The 20,169-nt window shown below is 31.7% G+C and overlaps 1 protein-coding gene and 2 pseudogenes across 6 annotated transcripts; 1 reads left to right on the forward strand and 2 right to left on the reverse strand.

The window, feature by feature from the left end:
- Nucleotides 1-1,886: 1,886 nt before the first annotated feature.
- Nucleotides 1,887-8,278, forward strand: LOC111278082 (serine/threonine-protein kinase BSK7-like). Of its 4 annotated transcripts, none has more exons than XM_089746140.1 (11): nucleotides 1,887-2,243; nucleotides 2,582-2,858; nucleotides 2,938-3,158; nucleotides 3,543-3,678; nucleotides 3,926-4,059; nucleotides 4,142-4,247; nucleotides 4,842-4,927; nucleotides 5,473-5,679; nucleotides 6,077-6,229; nucleotides 7,014-7,127; nucleotides 7,505-8,278. In XM_089746140.1, exons 2-11 carry the CDS (start codon nucleotides 2,777-2,779, stop codon nucleotides 7,748-7,750), a joined length of 1,485 nt encoding a protein of 494 aa, XP_089602266.1. In that variant the 5' UTR covers nucleotides 1,887-2,243; nucleotides 2,582-2,776; the 3' UTR covers nucleotides 7,751-8,278. The 4 variants fall into 4 exon arrangements, with proteins under 4 accessions (XP_089602266.1, XP_022720270.1, XP_089602267.1 ...); XM_022864535.2 differs by having other exon boundaries at nucleotides 5,491-5,679; XM_089746141.1 differs by lacking the exon at nucleotides 6,077-6,229.
- A 158-nt stretch (nucleotides 8,279-8,436) lies between these two features.
- Nucleotides 8,437-10,234, reverse strand: LOC111318659 (tubulin beta-7 chain-like; annotated as a pseudogene). The gene is made up of 4 exons (XR_016328921.1): nucleotides 10,078-10,234; nucleotides 9,741-10,028; nucleotides 9,172-9,445; nucleotides 8,437-9,073 (listed from the first exon to the last, which is right to left on the reverse strand). The product of XR_016328921.1 is annotated as a tubulin beta-7 chain-like (transcript).
- Nucleotides 10,235-12,001: 1,767 nt separating this feature from the next.
- Nucleotides 12,002-17,224, reverse strand: LOC111278092 (glutamate--cysteine ligase, chloroplastic-like; annotated as a pseudogene). The gene is made up of 13 exons (XR_016329073.1): nucleotides 16,643-17,224; nucleotides 15,868-16,018; nucleotides 15,651-15,758; nucleotides 15,170-15,262; nucleotides 14,895-14,978; nucleotides 14,745-14,811; nucleotides 14,595-14,661; nucleotides 14,435-14,503; nucleotides 14,168-14,261; nucleotides 13,906-13,995; nucleotides 13,748-13,824; nucleotides 13,164-13,256; nucleotides 12,002-12,753 (listed from the first exon to the last, which is right to left on the reverse strand). The product of XR_016329073.1 is annotated as a glutamate--cysteine ligase, chloroplastic-like (transcript).
- Nucleotides 17,225-20,169: the final 2,945 nt, after the last annotated feature.

A 20,169-nucleotide genomic window follows, 5' to 3' on the forward strand; every position in this document is an offset into this window, starting at 1 on the left:
TTAACTCACTAAAAAAATTACGTATAATAATATACCAATAATTTACTACTCAACTTACCATGGGTATCATATACAAGTAATAATTGGTATAATAATGTACCAGTAATTTGCCTAATGAATCTTACCTTTGGCAATGTAAAAAAAAAAAATGTTATTGATGTTAATTTTGGAAAACAAAATAAAATTAAAAAAGTATACTACTATAATGTATAAGAAAATTTAAACATATTATCAAAGTCACCTCCAAGACAATCAAAGGCAAACAAAACTAGGGATGGCACCCGTCCCCAACCCGACTCAATTTTAAACGTGCGAAATTCGAACCTGACTCGATAATTTTTTTTTTTAATTTTTTATATCAAACTCGACTTGAAATTAATAAAATATTATTTTTAATATAAATATAAAATTAAAAATATATAAAAATATATAAAAATAAGTATAAAATTAAATAAATAATTAAAAATTTTATTTTTATATATATCGGATCGGATAGGGTTGAGTTTACCTAAAACCCACCCGACCCGACCCCTACCTTTTTTCTTCATGCCACCCAACCCGATCCAATACCCAATTTTCAAAAAAATAAATCGATTGTAAAAGGTCGAATCAATCGAAATCCGTCAATTACAAATTTTTTTTACCTTCTTTAAACAAAACCCTCTAAAATTCAAAAACCCATTTAAAAAATTTTCACTGAAAACTATTACTATTACTTTAATCTATATTGATTAGAAAATTACCTGTTCTACTTTATGAATGGTAGGAAGTTAAATCAATTCATTTTTTTTGAAAAATCTTGTTTTTGGTTTGACTGGACTCAATCAAGCCTAACACTATTTAAAAAATATTGAAAAATTAAAAATATTTTATAGTAATATTTGAACTTTTGAAATTATATATTTAAATTAAAATTAAATTAAATAATTATTTTAATTACCCAAATTTAAAAATTCATTTTAAGAATTTAACTCACAAATAAGTCTAGATTTAAAATTATTAGAATATATAAATTATTTTTATTTAATTACCGATTTTGTTATGATAATATATAATTTAACGCTAATTTATTGTGATTTATTTAATTAATAGAAACATATCAAAATGTATTAATTCCGTTTTTATTAGATTTGAATGTTAATAAATTAAAAAATAATTTATTTACATAAATGTACGTAATAATACAATAACGTATTGCACTTGAATACGCCAATAATTCGGGAATTCTTCAACCTTTAACCGATAAAATAAATCTGTTTTTCAAAGAGAACATTCATCTAGAAGAAGAATACGCAAGAAGCGTAAACTTTATAGGTTATTTTCAACTTAGATTACAGAAACAAGAAAAAAAAGTTACATTAAAGATCAATGTCAAATTCTTTATCCAAAAGCCAAAGCAAAACTTTTTACTATTTATTTCATTGTTTTAGGAATAATTGTGCTTTTTTGTTTCTCAAAATAGGATGTGAATTATTCAAAAAAAAAAAAGAAAAAAAAAACAAAAGGGTCCACCAAAGGTTCTATTAATTAAAGTTATCTTGTCACCATGGCTAACTCTATGATTTTTCAACTAGGAAAAACAAATTTTATCTCTTCTTTACTGTTTTTTCAATAATTAAAAATAGTTTTATTACTATTTATTTTTTAATAGAAAATATAATATTTTTTATTTTATTTTTCAAAGGAGACAGTGGGTAGGCAAGTGATTATGGGGACTTATAGGCGTGGAAAAAATAGAATAAAGGAAAGGTGATGTCGGTGGAAAATGAATAAATAAAATGAAAAAAAAAAAAAACCTCTCTTATACTTCTATGTTTTTATTTTTTAATTTTATTTTAATTTTTTTTAAATTCAATAAATATTTATATATCCATATTTTCTAATCCGAATCTCAAAGCTCTCTAAAAAATTTTCATTTGCGAAGTCCAGAGAAAGAGAGAGAGCTCAACACTGAAAAAAATTCAAACGATCCCAGATTCAAAGACGGCTTTCATTACTTGAAAAAAGAAAATCGATTTTTTGTTTAAGTTTTTTTTTTCTTTTGAAAGAATCGAGAATCTCTTTGGTTGATTCAAGTTCTTCTCAAAATTTGTCGTTTTTTTTTCTTTTTTTTTTTTAGCTTTGATTTGATTAGAGGAATTGTTTTCAAGTTACAGAGAAGTTGAAGTTTTATGAAGCCAAGCTTTCATCGACTAAAGGGGAGAAGTGAGTTAACTCAGCGGAGAAACTCGCTGCTGCTGACGGTAGCGTTACTATTCTGTTTTTCTTTTTTGGTTTTGTTGCTTGGTTGCTGAGAAAGTTAACCGAAAGAAAAGTGTTTCGAAACTAATGTTGAATTAATTAAAATGATTATCTTGTTTGCTGTTATTTTAGATGAAATGAAACGGAAAATTAAGCTGAGTAAAAACGGCATGGTTTTAGCTAGGATCAATAATTTGAATCTAGGTTTTAGATTTTTAGTGGAAGAATAAAATTGAACGTGACATATAAGATTCTAATGCTTATCCTTAGCTTTTTTTTTTTCTTTTTTATGGATAATTTCCAACATGGAATATCGGAACCCAACTTGTTATTGTTGCAGGTCAATTGGGGGTTTGCTATTAAAAGCATTTTTGAAAAATAAAAGCATATTTGGTTAACATGGGTTCAGTGGAAAAAACTTGGATTACGTTTGTTTGTGAAGCTGAGTGTACACATTGAAACCATAAAAAGTTTGGTCAATTTTGGACCCTCGATCGATTTGTTAGTGTTTGAAGATATCCATTGAGGTTTTGGGATGGGGTGTGGATGTTCGAAACTCTCTGCGTGTTGTTGGAGTTCCGGTCAGAATGGATCAATTCCTGAAGCTGATAATGTTGGTAAGTGTGAATGATGGGTTTTGGTTTTTGATTATGCTAATAGAGACTGGTTTTAATACTAAATTATTTTGTTTTGTAGAAAATGAGGACAAGGGTGAAGTTGATGATTTGCCTGCATTTCGTGAATACTCAATTGAAACACTCAAGATGGCTACATCTGGATTTTCTGTGGAAAATATAGTTTCAGAACATGGTGAGAAAGCTCCTAATGTAGTTTACAAGGGCAAGTTGGAAAATCAAAGGCATATTGCTGTAAAACGATTTAATAGGTCAGCATGGCCTGATGCCCGGCAATTCTTGGTAAGCAAAGGATGATCATGTAGTATGTTCTTTTCAAGATTTCCTGTTAGTCATCCCTTGATTGGTCATCTCTGAACAACACCAGAACAAGGAAAAGGAGAAGTTTCTCTGTTTGCATTAGACATTGAACTCGTGAAGTTATGTTTTTTGAGGACTGTTGTATTCTTGGAGGGATCAGCCTCTTTCAGTTTAGATGCTGATATGTTGTATGCATGTTTCGTATATCAAATATCTCTTATTTGTAACCTTCATGTATACTTGTTCTAACTAGAGCCTGTCTTTTCCTCTGTCAATAAATTTATTGTGTAATTGCTGTCAACATAGTAATATTCTAGGTTTGCATCATAAATTCGTAGCTTCTAACTTTACCTTCTATAACTTTAGGAAGAAGCAAGAACTGTTGGTCAGCTTCGGAACCACAGATTGGCAAATTTACTTGGTTGTTGCTGTGAAGGTGATGAGAGGTTACTTGTTGCAGAATTTATGCCTAATGACACATTGGCAAAGCACCTATTCCATTGTAAGTTAATGTTTGGTTCCCTTGCTTCCGCTTTAGCATTTGGTTAATATGTAACTTTTCCCCTCTCCATTGGAACAGCTGCCTTATATGGTTGAAATAAATCTAAAATTTGTCAATATCAGTTGGAAATGGTTCTTTCCTTTTTCAAGCCACTAGGATCTGTTTCTTTCATGCTTTATAGCTGGATCATTATAAACAGAAATGTTATTTCAGACTTACCTTTATAATTCAACATATGAGTTTTCAGGGGAAACAAAACCAATGAAATGGGTGATGCGACTAAGGGTTGCTTTGCATCTTGCACAAGCTCTGGAATACTGCACCAGCAAAGGACGTGCCCTGTATCATGATCTAAATGCCTATAGAATAGTTTTTGATGATGTAAGTATGTTATTTTAGGTTGTTTATTTATTCCATAGTTAGAAATTAGTATAATTTCATTAGTTATGCATATTAATTTCAGGAGGGCAACCCTAGACTTTCTTGTTTTGGTCTGATGAAGAACAGTAGAGATGGAAAAAGTTACAGCACAAACCTGGCATTTACTCCTCCCGAGTATCTGAGGACAGGTGCTTATCCTCTTGAACAAGCAATAAGCTTCTTTACATGCATGCTAATCTTTACTTACTAGCAACATATTTGGATTTTTTATGGTTGTATTTATGGACTTGGCTGTAGCTGTTAAAATAAATTTCGACCTGTGACCTTGTTTTTCTTTTATTTGGTTTTTTCTTTTTTATCGGGTAATCTACCATCGGTTGATGCAATATGTTATATGTTAGTGGGCTGCATAAAGAGAATTACTGTTTTCTTTTGTTTATGCAAGTAATTTTCTTTAGGGCATTATATGTTGATTTATATGACAAGTAGATTATGTAGAAGAAGGTATCTGTTCTTAAGGAGATACTGCACAATGCCATTTTGTGATAGAATTCTGTTTATAAATACTATTTATATGGTGCTGCAAATATGCTATATGATGTTTATAAATGTAGATGTAGTAACATTTGTTGATGCTGATCACTATCACCTGTGGGGTTGTATGGCTCTATGAACTTTGTTGGAATGCTGTATTTACATCTAGTTTTATAGCACTAATATCATTTGCTTTTTTTTAATTGTTTATTACTCTAAATTATTCGTGTGTTTTGTTCCTTCTGCAGGAAGAGTAACACCAGAAAGTGTAATGTATAGTTTTGGCACCCTTCTGCTTGATCTTCTCAGTGGAAAACATATTCCTCCAAGTCACGTAAGTATACTAGAGATCATTCTGATGCAGCAGACTTCTTGGAGAACACCTGTTTCCTTTTATTATCTTTCTATGCAGTTGTATTGGTACAACATGAGGAGAGGCATCATGTCTTTTATTTTGTAGCTGTTTGAAACATGATTCCTGATTTAGGACAGCGCTTGTCAATTATAGGATTGTAAGCTGGTAGTTTTAAGGGTTTCCATTTAGAGATCCATAGTATATGCGACAGACAACTAAACTTTGAACAATGGTTCTGGTGAGAATTTTCTTAAAATAATACATCAAAAGATTTTTTCTGGACCCTTGTTAAGATTCAGGACAGAACCTATAAATGCCACCACTTAAGTTGGTTCCTATCTAGGTCCACATGTATTTGATGGAATAAAACTTTGTAAGCAGTATTTTTATATTGTTTTGAGTTCGTTCTTATGGAAGTGCCACTTTGTGCCTGCCAAACTGAATGTTATGGTAGTAAATTTGTTGCTTGGTTTTTCATTTTATGAGGGTGTAGCTATGCTAACTGCTGTATACCTAACATGTAGTGGTATCACTTCATTCAGGCACTGGACCTTATACGTGACAGGAACATTCAGACACTAATAGACTCTTGTTTGGAAGGGCAATTTTCAAATGATGATGGGACTGAGTTAGTTCGTCTAGCATCACGATGTTTGCAATATGAGCCCCGCGAACGGCCAAATCCAAAGTCATTAGTTGCTGCACTAATTCCTCTTCAGAGGGACACCGAGGTTGTTTGTCTTTTATTTCTCAAGTAAATTCATTTTATTATTTCCAAATTTTACACCTCTAAAATCATTTGTCCATCTATGGCTGCCATCAATAGTTATATTCTGTTCTCAAGCCTTTGCTTTTCTTAAAAATAGGAATTACAGTTCTTTTGATTGCTTGTTTGGTTCAGAGAGAGACAAATCTTCATTCTATAACTTGAATATCTCTATGTATTTCATAGTTCATTCCATACAAGCAAGATCAATGCAGCTGGTCATCCTAACGTATACTATCATACTCAATTCCAAATAGATATAGATGCCATTTTATGTGCAGAGTTATTAGGTCTTATCTGTTTTAAAGTTGAATGATACTTTTCCAGTAACGAGAAGTTGCTTTTTTCAATTAATTCGGAAGGTTCCTTCTCACATATTAATGGGCATACTTCATGGTGCCAATGCTGTACCTTTATCACCACTTGGGGAAGCCTGCTTAAGAATGGATTTGACTGCCATTCATGAGGTCTTAGAAAAGCTTGGATATAAGGATGATGAGGGCGCTGCTACTGAGGTTTGTTTCTTGTGTTAAAAATGAACATTTTGCCATATATTATTTGGCCTTCAAACTTGAAAAACCAAGGCTTGCCCTAGTGGTTTTTACCTCTCCTTGGGAGCTTGAAGGTCCAAGATTCAAATCCCCTGTTCACCCTTGGACTTATTCATATGTACCAAAAAAGAAAAAAAATTTGGCCTTCAATCTTGTTTCTTATTAGTTATAAGAAGTTTCAATTTTCTTTATGTTAATTTGTGGTTGTTGTGGCAAGGGTATTAATTTTTGTATATCATTTTTAGGGATGCAATTTAAATTGTCAATTAACTATTTTTTCTTACATTGTTTAACATGATTTGACTTTGAAATATTTTGCTCCTCTTTTGTGGTTTGGGGGTGGTCAATTCACAAGAATGCATCAAGATATGGTTACAACTGTTTATTGTGCTGGTGGTTAGGTTGAGAGTCATTATTGTCGTTGGCATAAAATTGGTAGTTCAAGTTAGCTTGCTACATGCATACCTATATACAAATAAGGGCATATACATGCATAAGTGTTTGCATACTCATACATACTAATATGATCAGTTTATTCATACATGATCAATTTGTTACACGTCTTTGCTCTTGCTTTGTCAATCATAATCATAGATATAACAGAATTTTTAATTGCTTTTATATTATACTAATTTGTTAATATTGTGTTTTTATCTCAAAATTTTCATGTAGAATGACCACTGGTTTTGTGTTGCTTATTTCAGCTGTAAGGTGAGTTATTTTCTCACCGTTATTTTATGGTTTGCAGCTTTCATTCCAGATGTGGACAAACCAGATGCAGGAGACATTGACGTCAAAGAAAAAGGGTGATGTTGCTTTTAGGCATAAAGATTTTAGAGCTGCCATTGAATGCTATACCCAGGTTAGAATTAGTTTACTATTCTTCTCTGAATGTCATAGGTTTTATCCACCAATATCTTCTTGCTAAATGGGACTTCTTTTAGGAGGCACCTTGAGATAGCCAGAATCACATTTGCACAGTACTTTCTATATCCTTGCACCCTTTTCTGCTGCTTCTATATTATGATTCTTATAATCATCCGGACCGCAAAAGTGTCTAGGATTGCATTAGTGCCATTCATGTCCTGAAAATGATGGCGAGCAGTTATATTGGGTAAATTGTCAATTTTGGTACTCTTGATGCCATGGTTAGTGGATCTAAAAGGGTGTAAATGTTTTGTAAATTACGACATTCATAATCAAAATTTTGAGCTGACAGTTAGTACATTCATGTCCCAGTTCATTGATGTTGGAACCATGGTTTCGCCAACGGTTTATGCACGGCGTAGTTTGTCTTACCTCATGAGTGACATGCCCCAAGAAGCCCTCAATGATGCATTGCAAGCACAAGCAGTATCTCCTATGTGGCATGTTGCATCCTACTTGCAAGCTGCTGCTCTGTTTGCTATAGGAAAGGAGGACGAGGCACAGGCTGCTCTGAGGGAGGGTTCAGGGCTTGAAAATAAAAAGAATGCAACTCCTTGACAGTTATCTAAGCTTAAATAAGTCACTCTCCAATCAACCTGAATGTGACCATCCCTTGGCAAAAATAAGCCTCTCCGTTTACAGGCAAGCAAGAGAACAGCTTTTTAACCTCGAAAGAAACCATGGGATACGAAGAACACATATCATGTCGATCCTTTCTGTGCATGACTATCTGGTTCATGGTCAGCTTGAAACATTCTTTTACAAGATATTGGATGTGGGTTGGATTTGGTCAGTTTGACAGGGGTATTGAGACGACACCATAGATCTACCCTTGTTTTCATCCTTACTTCCCATTACAATGATCTTGGGGGAATAATTAGGGAACAAAATTATATATTTGTAGAGAAGGGTTTAGTTGTTTAAAATTGCATTTTTAAAAGGGTGAATAGAAGATGTTGTCATGCTTGTAATTTATGTACAGTACTACTGATTGTGGCTGCTCATATGGAGATGAAATTGGCTGTTTTTGTATTTTGTTAATTTTTTTTTCTTGAAGATTGGAAGAGAAAGGATTTTTTTCTGTCACTTTGAGCAAGTTATATCTTACTTTCAATGTCTTCCCTCAAAAAAAAAAAAATTTATATTTTAATTTTGATGGTGAAATGAAAAGTTTTATTTATTTTATGTTAGATTTGACTTTCAGATTCATGATTTGAATGGCATATTTCTTTTCATGTTCATTTATAAATGGAATTAAAAGAAAAATTACATGACTCATGAATTGATTGAAAGATACAAGAAATAGAGTTTTGTCTTAAATGTTAATTATCAAGTCACAGGTCACCACTTTGGTTGACGTTCACAAAAGAAATTGACAATTTTGAAAAAAAGAAAAGAAAGAAATTGAGAAAAAAGAGGGTGAAAAGGTACAAAATTTTGCACTCCAATAAACAAGCCAAAAAAGAACATGGTATAAATAAACATTCAAACATGCAAAATTTACACTCCAAATTTACATATAATTAATCACAAATTCTCAATCATAATTCACATTGCTAAAAGGAACCAAATTCCGAACACAAATGGATTACATGGCCTCTTTGTTAAGCATCAAATGACAATAAAAAAATAGTCCCAAATACCTTTTTTGTTTTTTGGGTTTTGGCCATGGCTATAAGTTGAAAAAATCCCATCAATTTTCCTCTGCTTCCTCATACGGGATGTTAGGGGTGCAAAACCAACCATGAAAAAGGTGCAGGCGTGGGAATGGGATTAAATTCACTGCTAGTTTCCGGAGATCAGAAATGAGTTGTCCAGGGAAGCGAAGGCAGCACGTGACTCCACTCATGGTTGTTGAAATCAAATGGTTCAAGTCACCAACTGTTCGTGTACATGCACAAAAAGTTAAAAAGGTGTGGTCTGAAAATAAAAGGTCTAATGGGGACAAAGAAAATAGTAAAAGTTAAGTTTCAATTTACAGCTTGGATTTGTGAGTTTGAGAGTTCTAAAGCAGATGTCATAGAAAGCTTCATTGACAAGGGCCATGCATTCATCAACATTTTCTACTAGCTGGTGCACTGAGAGGGTTGCATTGTAGGGCTCAGCTCAACCACAAATCAGAGACTTTAGGTGAAGGAAAGACTGAGAAAGTCAGCATCATCCTATCAGGGTATTCTTCCCTGATCTTTGATATCTGCAGTGTCCCAATTCCTGACCCAGTTCCACCTCCCAAAGAATGGCAAATCTGAAAGCCTGATTAGAGTTACATGTAAGATTCCATTACAAAACACCAAACAAGACAATGATAAAGGAAAATTACTAGTATTAATGACTCATAAAGTGTTAAATGTGAAGGCATGGTGACCATAAGGCTAGCTTTTGTGTGATAGAACAGTAAGTTAAAGCAATAATCTGAAAAGAACTTTTGCTTCAGTTCTGCTACCTAAAAGAGACATGAAACAATTTGAACATCTCTAAGATCAAATATCTTATCAATTAAACGACTCTTTATTGCTTGAAATGAAGAATTGACGGAGGTGAAGTATACCTTGTAAGCAATCACAATTCTCAGCCTCTTTACGGACAAACATCAAGAACTGAATCCATCAATTTAGCTCCCTCAGTATAATGTTCCTTGAATCAGTTGTTCCCAGCTCCATTTTGGCTGAAAGCAAAGTTATCAGGACTAAACAGTTGTCCATAAGGACCGGTACACAAGCTGTCCATAGTCCCTGGCTCAAGGTCCGTTAATACAGCTCCTGGCACATAGCGGTCACCATTGGCTTCATTGTATTAACCCTCTCAAGCTGAACCCGAGTAGTACCAAAACAGTAACCTGTGGTATCAATGCCATGTTCATCACATACAAGTTCATAAAAAAGGACCAACCCATGCATACTCCAAATCCAAGGTGATTCCCCACCTTTCATTAGCATTTATAAAAACAAATACCCATCTATTAACAGAAATCACACAAACTTGCATGCTTATTATAACGTAGTTGCCAGCAAACATGATCATACTACGAGAACATCCATTCATGTCTTTAAAACTGAAAATCTCAAGTACTTCAAAACGTCTATCAACAGATGCGTATATGTTGACAATATTTATTTTGTTTGTTTTTAAAACGTTCAAAGTGTTAGATATTTAATGGTTCTAAGTGAAATTCTTGTCCAATTCTCATTATATGTCGTCAGGAGGATACTCATTGAAACGATATCTTTTTGTTTCTTTCGACTTCTCTTAGTTTTAGAAAGTACAACATTATTAAAACTCTGACCCAAAAATTATTATTTGTCATTGATTTTAAGTACTTAATAATTTAGTTGTAATTATCAAAGACAAACTCTGTCAGTATGATCAGAAAAACCTATAAAATAATATTGAAGAAGGGGAAAGCATTAGCAAGTTGATAAGGTGGTTATGCTCTAGAAATCATTAAAAGATTGCATCTCTAATTTTAAGTATAAAATTAAGTGTGTTAAGAATAAGAAAAAAAATAAGCATTTAATTTAAATTCAATTAACAATAAGTCTCAACTTGAATATAAAATCAAATGAAATTCAAGACTTAACAAATGTAAAATAATATTATTATATTAAATTTCATCATATTTCATTACATAATAAATAAAAATATAAACTTATTACATGACAAACTTAGAGAAATAACAATTAAAAGTAATAAAAACAATAAAATAGAATAGAATTTGATATAATATTAAGTATCAAATATAAAATTAATTAATAATAAATGAAGGGTTTAATTTAAATATAAAATTATAAAAAAAATCAAAATTTAACAAATACGTGATAACATCATTTGAAAAAAATTCGCGATAAGAGATGGCAAAGCTTCAATTATTGGAGGGGTGAGAGAGTTAATCTGTCACTTCTCTCAAAATAAAACTAATCTGTCTGGCCCATCTTTCCTGCCCCCTAACAGCACAAGCAAATAGTTGCCTGCTTGCTGGAATCCAATGCTTAATGCCCTCCAATCCATCATATATTCAAGGTCAAGAATATATAATGGTACAAGCACTTCCATTTTTCAAGAGTTTTAATTATTACTAGTTTTTTTTCGTTGAAATAAAAATTCACTATCATGAGTCCACGACACCGTATTTTTGGGATTTCTGGTTTTCACATTTGTTGGTTCAATCTAGGGATGGATAGAGATTTATGTGATGTGATGTAAAGAAATGGATAATGTTCTAGAGGGTGTTACCCTTAGCCTTAGTGTAGTAGTAAAGCAAAAAAATTAAACCAAACAAAACAACATAGAAATTCTGATTTAATTTACTGGGATAAGTCTGGGATTATTATATTTGTTGCACAAATTGGTAATAGAGTAATGGACCTAATGGTAGAAGTCAAAGGTTCCACAAAAAAATATAAAATGGTTAAAGCAATTTTTTAATTATTATTATTATTATTATTAAAAGAGATTGGATAAGAGAAAAAAAAGTTGCACATATTATGATTTGAGTAAATATATCGCTTACAATAATTATAATATAATTAATCAATTATAATTTAAAATTATAATACAATTAATCAATTATAAGTTAAAATTACGTGAAAACTATTAAAATTTTATATAAAACTCACACTTATAAGTAGTAAACTCTTATATAATTTTTTATTATGATAAGATAATTATAATATTGTAGTAACAGATTTATAATAATGTGATTTGAATAATAGATTTGTTAAATATTTTATTTTAAAAATGATTGTATGAATTAAAAAGATAAAACTTTGAATTCGAACCCTCACCTCCATGTAAACATTTTCTAATCACAAGTAGGGAAATAAAAAACCTGTCTTAATCTGAATCTTAATTTACATTCATAATATTGAAATATGCCTATGCTGTACCTTTTCTAAAGTTTTAACTATTACAGTGAGTAAAGCTTTGGGGTGATTTTTGTGGAAGGCCTAATTATCCCAAAGGGTGGTGTGAGAAATAAGTAAGGTGAGATGTCATTTTATAAATACAGAAATTAGGTCAAGTTGTTCCCTCCACAGCAACCACTCTAGCTTTCACTCCAGTTAGGATAACCATATAATTCCACCATTATCTTCTCTTCGTTTTCCTTCCCCGTACATATATATAGGATAATAATAATTTCATGTCATCACATTCACAGGCAACTCACCTTTCAGATGGTATGGCTGCCCATCAGGCCCTGGCTACCGCTTTCCCTCTAGACTACTGTCCAGGAATTTACATTATAATTTATTCCTGTACAAGCATTCAATATGCAAGTAACGGTTACATCCAAAGTCACTGCGGGAATTACAAGCAAAAGAAGTTGCTCAAGTACCACATTCATCTTAGAGGGAAGCTTTGAAGTAGGTCACTTGAGCTTCAAAAGAACCGAATTCATCTCAGTCAAGCAGCTATTCAAAAACGGGGTCTTTGACTAGTTTAGGATTTCAAACAAAACAAAAAATAGAAATATCTTATGTTATGTTTGCCAACTTCAATACATCTTCTGCTACATGCTGCAAGAACCCATTCCGAAATGGTGTCTTTAAACCAGTCTTTGGAACCTACTAAACAGATCTTTGAACTTAGACCTGCAGTCTTAGCACTGCATAAAGGACAAAGCAAAAGCTGTATACATGTATCTCAATACTGTAAACTAAACGCAATTTTGAATTTATATTTTTTGCCAGAGACATTCTTAAGTTGCACTCCAAAAATTGAGAATAAGTTGTAAAACAAACTCGAGCATAATCAACTTGGATCAGCACCCACTTGGTGCCACTTCATTTTTTTCTTTCTTTTTTTTGGTTGCAGGGAATGGCTGGGACCTTAAGCATAAAGGGCATAAAGTATGCTTCTATGACTGACAACAAATGCAAGCCTAGAACATCTAAGGACACCAAAGTGCTCATAACAAAAAAGGGAGTATTTCTACCCTCCTAAAGAGACATTGCTAAGGGAGCGTTTCAATTACCTTATTTCTCAACATTTCTCTTTCTTCAGGGGTCCAATCAGCTGTCATGTCTAGAATATTCTGGAGTGAGACCTCATCATTTAACAAACCCAGCTGAAAACAGAAAGAAACTTAAGATAAGCAACTTTTGCAGAAATTATACAGTTAATATTGTGTTTTCAACAAGCAAGAGAGCAAGCATACACACATCCTGGAAAGGAAGATATGGATTATGAGAAAGATGAAAATGTACAGTCATTAATATAGGCACAAAACAAGCCCCATTGAATTAAAATTACATAACAGGAAACTTAACGTTATACATAACAGTTTAAAGGCTAACCTAAATGGCCGTAATAGCAATGTGGAAAAAGAGATGCTTGAGAAATCATTATACAGTTTATAATTACACGTAGATGCTCGACGGCATATCAACGTGGGACCAACCAAAGCTGAAAACACGAAATAACGTTATTCAAATTCAGACACGTAGCCTTAAGAGTGTTTTCATATAAAATTGTCAAAGCACTGATTTTCATTCCACAGGTACTACTAAATCATTCACGATATGGATTGTGCATAAGCACATAAAAAGGGCCAATCACCCAAAACGCTGGCAAAGCACATAACTCCAAGTCCCTTCATCAGCACCTCTCATCTCCAGGTACCTCTTAAGTCGAACCTGAATGGAAAGAATCACATGTGGCTTAAATAAGAGAAAATATAAAGTTTAAGCAAGTCAATCTCGAATTAAGCAATAGACCTCTGGAAATATTGTTGTCAAACGATTTTCCCAGTCATTAAGGGTCCGCAGTTCACCAGGAATACACGGAAGTTTTCCGGCCATAAAATCCTGAATCATGAGTACTGTCATTCTGACAGAATAAAGAAATTTGAGGTCAAAATATTTATCAAGATTTTATGGAAAAGAATGTTGAGCAACACAGAGGCCTGAATGCATGAGTAAAAAAGAATGGCTACAGAAGAAGCTTCAAATTACAAGACTATCAAGGATAGATGGAAACCCTGGATGTCATCCCGGTGCAGTCAATGTAGTTCTTTTTCCGATATACAAAATACGTTGGAACATCAAGAGCATAGTCAACATACTGCTCAAACATGCAACACATAAATAAAATACCATCATGTAATTAACCAGACACAAGAAAGGATGATTTCTCACAAGGATCTGATAGATCGAAATGTTCACAATAATAGGACTGGATTTTCTAAGCAAGTTAATTTAAAGTCACAGAGCACTTGTATGTACTGTTAACATAAACAAAGCTTACCCAAAAGCGTCATCAAAAACAAATGGAAGCATGCCCGTACGATCATTATCAGTATCACTCCAGATTTGACTGTTCAATTCATTTTTTTTTAAAGAAAAATCAATAAATATGTAAACAGAGAAGACTATGAAAAAATGACATTATAGTAAGTTTTCAGAACCTTCTAACGCTGAGGTAACCATTTGGCTTTCCTTCAGTAAAAGGCGAATTCGCAAATAGAGCTGCTGCTATTTGTTTCATTAGATACACTAGTTGGAAATTTGTAGAGCAGAGAATTTCAGGGGATGACAAAGTATTAATGTTCTCACACGTTGCAGAGCAAGACCAGCACGAAATTTCCTTATCATGTCAGCTTCTGAACTGAAGTCCAGATTAAGCTATTATAAATTATAGAGGCGGAAAAGGGTTAAAGGATCTGCTTCGAAAGGCTGGATAGTTGAAAATGTAAAATTCATCTAACCTGATCCGTGCAAGTCCTAAACATCATATCTAGTCCAAGTGAACCAACCTTACGCATGTAATTTCTCGTTATCTCATATCTTCCCTGAGCAAAAGAAATATATCAGACTATAACAGAATGATAGGATGATATAATTGCCAAAGTAGAGATTGAGTATCACAAAGGTGAAAATAATGAGGAAGGAAAAACAAAAATTGCTTAATACATCCATCAGACAATTTGCATTCCTAATTTTCATTCAATTTGTAAAACAGAAAGAGTAATTACAGTTATACCTTGGGCATAACAGGAATATCCTTTATTCCCCATTTAGACTGGAAGCCAATCCCTAAGAAGCCGATTCCAATTTCCTCTGCAACAGCTTTAACCTAGCAAAAGGTAATGTAGGCATTGTATATGCTTAAGTGGAAATGGAAAGGTAAAGAGTGTGTGAACAAAGAAATTTAAAAAAAAAAAAAAAAACACACGATTAGAATATACTTTTTGGAAGTAATTACTTTTTGACAAGCCAGGGTGTCTATGCTGCTAAGATATCAGAAGACATAGAGAGGACAAATTTGAAGTTTGTTAGACAAAGTAATTTAGATGATTTAGAAGTTATCATGATAAGCACATTTTTTTCAGAGCGCATAAGTCTTGAGCTTATAAATAGTACTGAATTCTTGATAAAGTCTAATTCTGCATGCACTTTCTTAAGAATGTAGAAGTTAATTAAAAGGTTTCATGCATATGACTTTTTTTTGCTCTTTAGCTGACCTGATAGAGGTGTGAATTAACCTCTGCACATGTTTGATGCAAAGTTTCAAGAGGTGCACCACTGAGCTCAAACTGTCCTCGAGGTTCAACCGATATGCTTTGCTTCCCCTAGCTCACAAAAGATAAAGGTTTCAGAAAAATTCTACGGACAATCAGAATGAAAAGAAAATTAATGATAGCCATTATGAAGCATCATAAGTAAAGATAATCAGTTCACCTGTTTAAGTCCTATAATATAGTCACCTTCAATTACTTTATCCCAATCAAATCTCTCTGAAATACCATTAAGCAATTCTGCTATTTGTTCATAATTCATAGGTCGCAAAGTTTTGAACTCAAAACCAAACTTTTCATGCTCTGTACCTATCCTGTAAAAACCAAATAGTTGCATCAGCAAATAAGTACATAAATAGGAAGAGAATGTGCTAATGAAAAGATTTAAACTAACACAAAATTCAATATAGGGATAATGTCATGAATAGCCTGCTTAAACTATAGTAAAATGTTCAATATGATATCTAAATTTTAAAATTTTTTAATGTGGTACCTGAATTATGAGTCTGTTAACTAATGTAGTACTTGGAGGGTTTTTGTCCTCCACATATCATCATTTAGAGCTAATCAAGTAAGTATCACATTAGTTAACAGATTCATAATTCATGTATCACATTAGAGATTTTAAAGCTCAGGTACCACATTAAATATTTTACGATAGTTTAAGGGTCATTCATGACATTAGTCCTTCAATATAAATACTAAAATACATATCAAGAGCCACATATAACTAGCTAGTAACTATCAATATCAGGAAGTTATAGAGGCAACAAAGGGTTCTCAAAAAATCATGTGTGAGACTGGTAATATGCAAGTTGAAAAGGCAAGACGTAATGATTAGATAACTTTTTCTTCAAGTAGAAGATAAGGGCATAAAAAAAGTAGTCTAATCCAAACAAAACAGGGGAATTTTTATCTCCATTATTCCTTAGGCTTACATCCAGATGCAAGGTATCCCTCTTTCGTTAATGGCTCTGTACCAATCAAAGCATCCCCTGTGGGAAGGCTTGCTGCAACAATCACATTATTCTTTCTGTTGCTTTGAAATACCGCAGTTTCTAAAGGGAAGATCTGTGCTATCTTGGCATTGTTGCATGATAAGGAAGACAAACTGACAGATTTTTCCTTCATTAAAGGAGCCCCAATGTTGTTTACCAAGCCAAACGCCACATTCTGTCTAGTTCTACCCCGTATTATATCACTACGGATGCAACATGATGGGCGTGCCTTAGAAACAAGCGCCATCACTCTGCCCCTTCAAAACACACAATTGAAGCCTCTCAGTTACAAGTTATAGAACCACAATTAGCTATTATCTCCACAAGAGAGTTAACATTAACACATTACTTCTCATAACAACGCAACAGTCTTAATCAACTAATAATCTAATTTCAAAACTAACCAGCTTAGCATCCACGTAATCTTCTAAAACACAACATTCCTATTCCATTAGTGAAACCTAAAATCAAATTTCCCCATTAAAACTCGTATCATATATTACTAACCACTAAATCTTTTCAGTTCAATAACCTACAATAAAAAAAAAAAACAAATGCTGCATTTAGAAAGCAATTCCAAATCAAATTCACAACCAATAAAAAAAAAGTTACAGAAGAACGAAACAGATTACGTGAACCTTTCAAGATGAACGTCTAATCAACTCGTAAGGAAGTCAAAAATACAAATCCAAGTCAAGTAAAAGAAAAAGATGACGAGTTAATTACCTCAGCTGATTTTATCAATCAAATTCTAAGGTGTTTTTTTTCTAGCTGATTTTATCTGATTTTGAAGTTCAATGGAAAAAAGAGGTGCAGAGGGAAGGGTAGTCACTACACTTTTGAAGTGGAAACTATTGAAGGGAGAAAAAGAGTGGACTTTACGTGTTGCAGGGAGGGGATTAAATACCGCGGCTTTTGGTGTTGCAGGAACGTTGATTAAATACTGCGACAACTTATTCCTCCTCTGTGGTCCACTTGTCTCGGCTACTGACACGTCAACTCTTCCTCCCTCGATGTTTTTCCTTTTTAACGTTTATCCATTTTTGCACGTCTTTATTTAGAAACTTTTGTTTTGTTTTTTTTAATTTTTAAATCGTACAAATCGTTGCATTATATCAATATATATATTTTTATATATTTATTTAAATGATGACATATATTAATATTATTATAAAATTATTTTTTTATTATTAAATAAATAATTTATTATAATTAATATTTATCATTTAATAATTACATATGATATAAAATAAATGATTAATTTTTTTCAATAATATAGTTATATAATATAATTTGAATGGAGTATACTTGTTCAATAATTAGGCTATTCATTCGAATCTAAGATTCGTTCAAATTTTGAAAAGTCTTGAAAAAAAATAAAATTTATTAAATAAATTTAAACATAATTTTGAGATTTATTTAAATTTTGAAATGAAACTTGAACAAAAATTTTAAAATTAGATCTTGATTTGATTCGATCTGAATTCACATAAATATAAATTTTTTAGTTATATATATATATGTGAATTATATATAAATTAAAAATAAAAATTATATATATTTTATTAAACTTAATTTTAAATTATATATATATTTTTAATTTTTAATTTTTAAATATATGTGAATTAAATATAATTTAATTAAATTTAATGTAATCATATTTTTTTAATTTTTTATTATATAAATTAAGTTTGATAAGTGAATTTAAGAGTTATTTTTTTATTTGGATTGTTGATAAAATTTTAAAATTTTGAATTGAATCAAATTTAAATAAATATATAAATTATTAATATTGAACATGAATCCTATCGAATTTGATTTGATTCAGTTCATGAAAACATCTAAAATATAATGAATATATATTGATATGATATAATTGTTTCGTATAAATTTTTTTATTATCTTTTTATGTTTCCTTTTCCAGTATTAACCAAATTATTAAGTTTTGCGTTCTTTGGATATTCAGTTGATAATAACTGATTCTTCATTATGGTATTTATGATTCTTCCTATGAATTTGATTAAAAGACTTCAAATTAATTAATATATATGATTTTGTCTTAATAAACTTGGTTTGCTTGGATCGAATAAAAAAAAAACCGAAGCATAAAAACTCCTAAAAAGCTAATGTAAAGGAATTGAAAAACATGATAACATAAAAAAAAAAAAAAAGCCTAGTGATAAAAGTATTCAAATTAATTAATATATATGATTTTTTTTTTGGGTAAATCATCTCGAATTCTCGTGGAGAAATTGGCCAATTTGCAAGTTAAGTCGTAGATTGAAATAGAAAGAAATGGAGTTTTCCTTGGTCGAGTAGAGACCAAAGCCATCGGTATATTATGTATAATTATTATAAGATAATTAATTATAATTTAAAATTATGTAAAATTTATCAAAATTTTATATGACATTAAAAGTTTAATCATGTGGTATTATGACTATGTTGAAATCTAAATGTTTAATTATGATTATTACAATTTTTATTTATATTTATAATTACATAAAAATACTTATTATATTTTAATTACCTAGTTAGCATGGTGGATTGTAACATTTGAATTCTTTTATTGCATGTTGTTCAAGATAAAAATTGTTCAATTTGAATTATACATTAAAAGAATAAGTGTTATATATGATCAATTAAAATTACAATTAACCAATCAAATAACCACGTGTAGCACTCTAAGGAAAATATTATATATGTGAATATGATAAATAAAATATTACATATGTGAATATAATGTATCAATGACTGTTTGATTATATATAAAACAATTTTCCTTTTTTAAGACTTACAAGAAAAAAAAAATATTGGGATATGATTCACCTCTGAGTAAACAATTTCATATAATTAAAAAATCAGAATGAGATATTTTATATATGTATTGAGGATCAAAAAATTTAATAGTTTAAGCTTTTGGGGTCAAGTGGTGTCTAATATGTATGTATAGATTCTCTGATTTGTTTCCATGGACTCCAAATATGATTTATCTCTCCAACAAGTGATATCATAATCAAAGTTACAATTTCAAGTCCCAATGGTGTTTTTGGGAGAGGAAATTGTTGGAACACCCAAATAAGCTATGTGTTGAGTCAACTTGGTGTTGTTAGTGAAAGAAATTGTTGGTAGATTGAAGGTTGGTCGCATCCATCAATTTCATGTGCTTGAATATCGATATTAAAAAATTTGACTTGAATACAACGAGTATATGATAATATGCAGAAGTAGAACACCCAAGTGAGCTATGTGTTGAGTCAACCTGGTGTTGTTGGGGGAGGAGATTGTTGGTATATCGAAGGTTGATTGCATCCATCAACTTCATGTGTTTGGCTGCGTCCATCAACTCCATGTGCTCGAACGCTGACGAGTTGTACTTAGCTACGTCCATCAACTCCATATGCTCAAATGTCAATATTAAAAGATTTGACTTGAATGTAGCGAGTATATGATAATATATAGAGTCC

The sequence above is a fragment of the Durio zibethinus genome, chromosome 17 (assembly GCF_047325235.1).
Source record: "Durio zibethinus cultivar Kanyao isolate XHJ-2024 chromosome 17, ASM4732523v1, whole genome shotgun sequence".
NCBI lineage: Eukaryota > Viridiplantae > Streptophyta > Magnoliopsida > Malvales > Malvaceae > Durio > Durio zibethinus.

Bases quoted from the DNA above. Each gene is read 5' to 3' on its own strand.
- LOC111278082 (XM_089746140.1), top strand. From the start codon at position 2,777: ATGGGGTGTGGATGTTCGAAACTCTCTGCGTGTTGTTGGAGTTCCGGT. The intron at 2,859-2,937 runs GTAAGTGTGAAT...TTTGTTTTGTAG, and splicing joins TCCTGAAGCTGATAATGTTG to AAAATGAGGACAAGGGTGAA. The intron at 7,128-7,504 runs GTTAGAATTAGT...TTCATGTCCCAG, and splicing joins CCATTGAATGCTATACCCAG to TTCATTGATGTTGGAACCAT.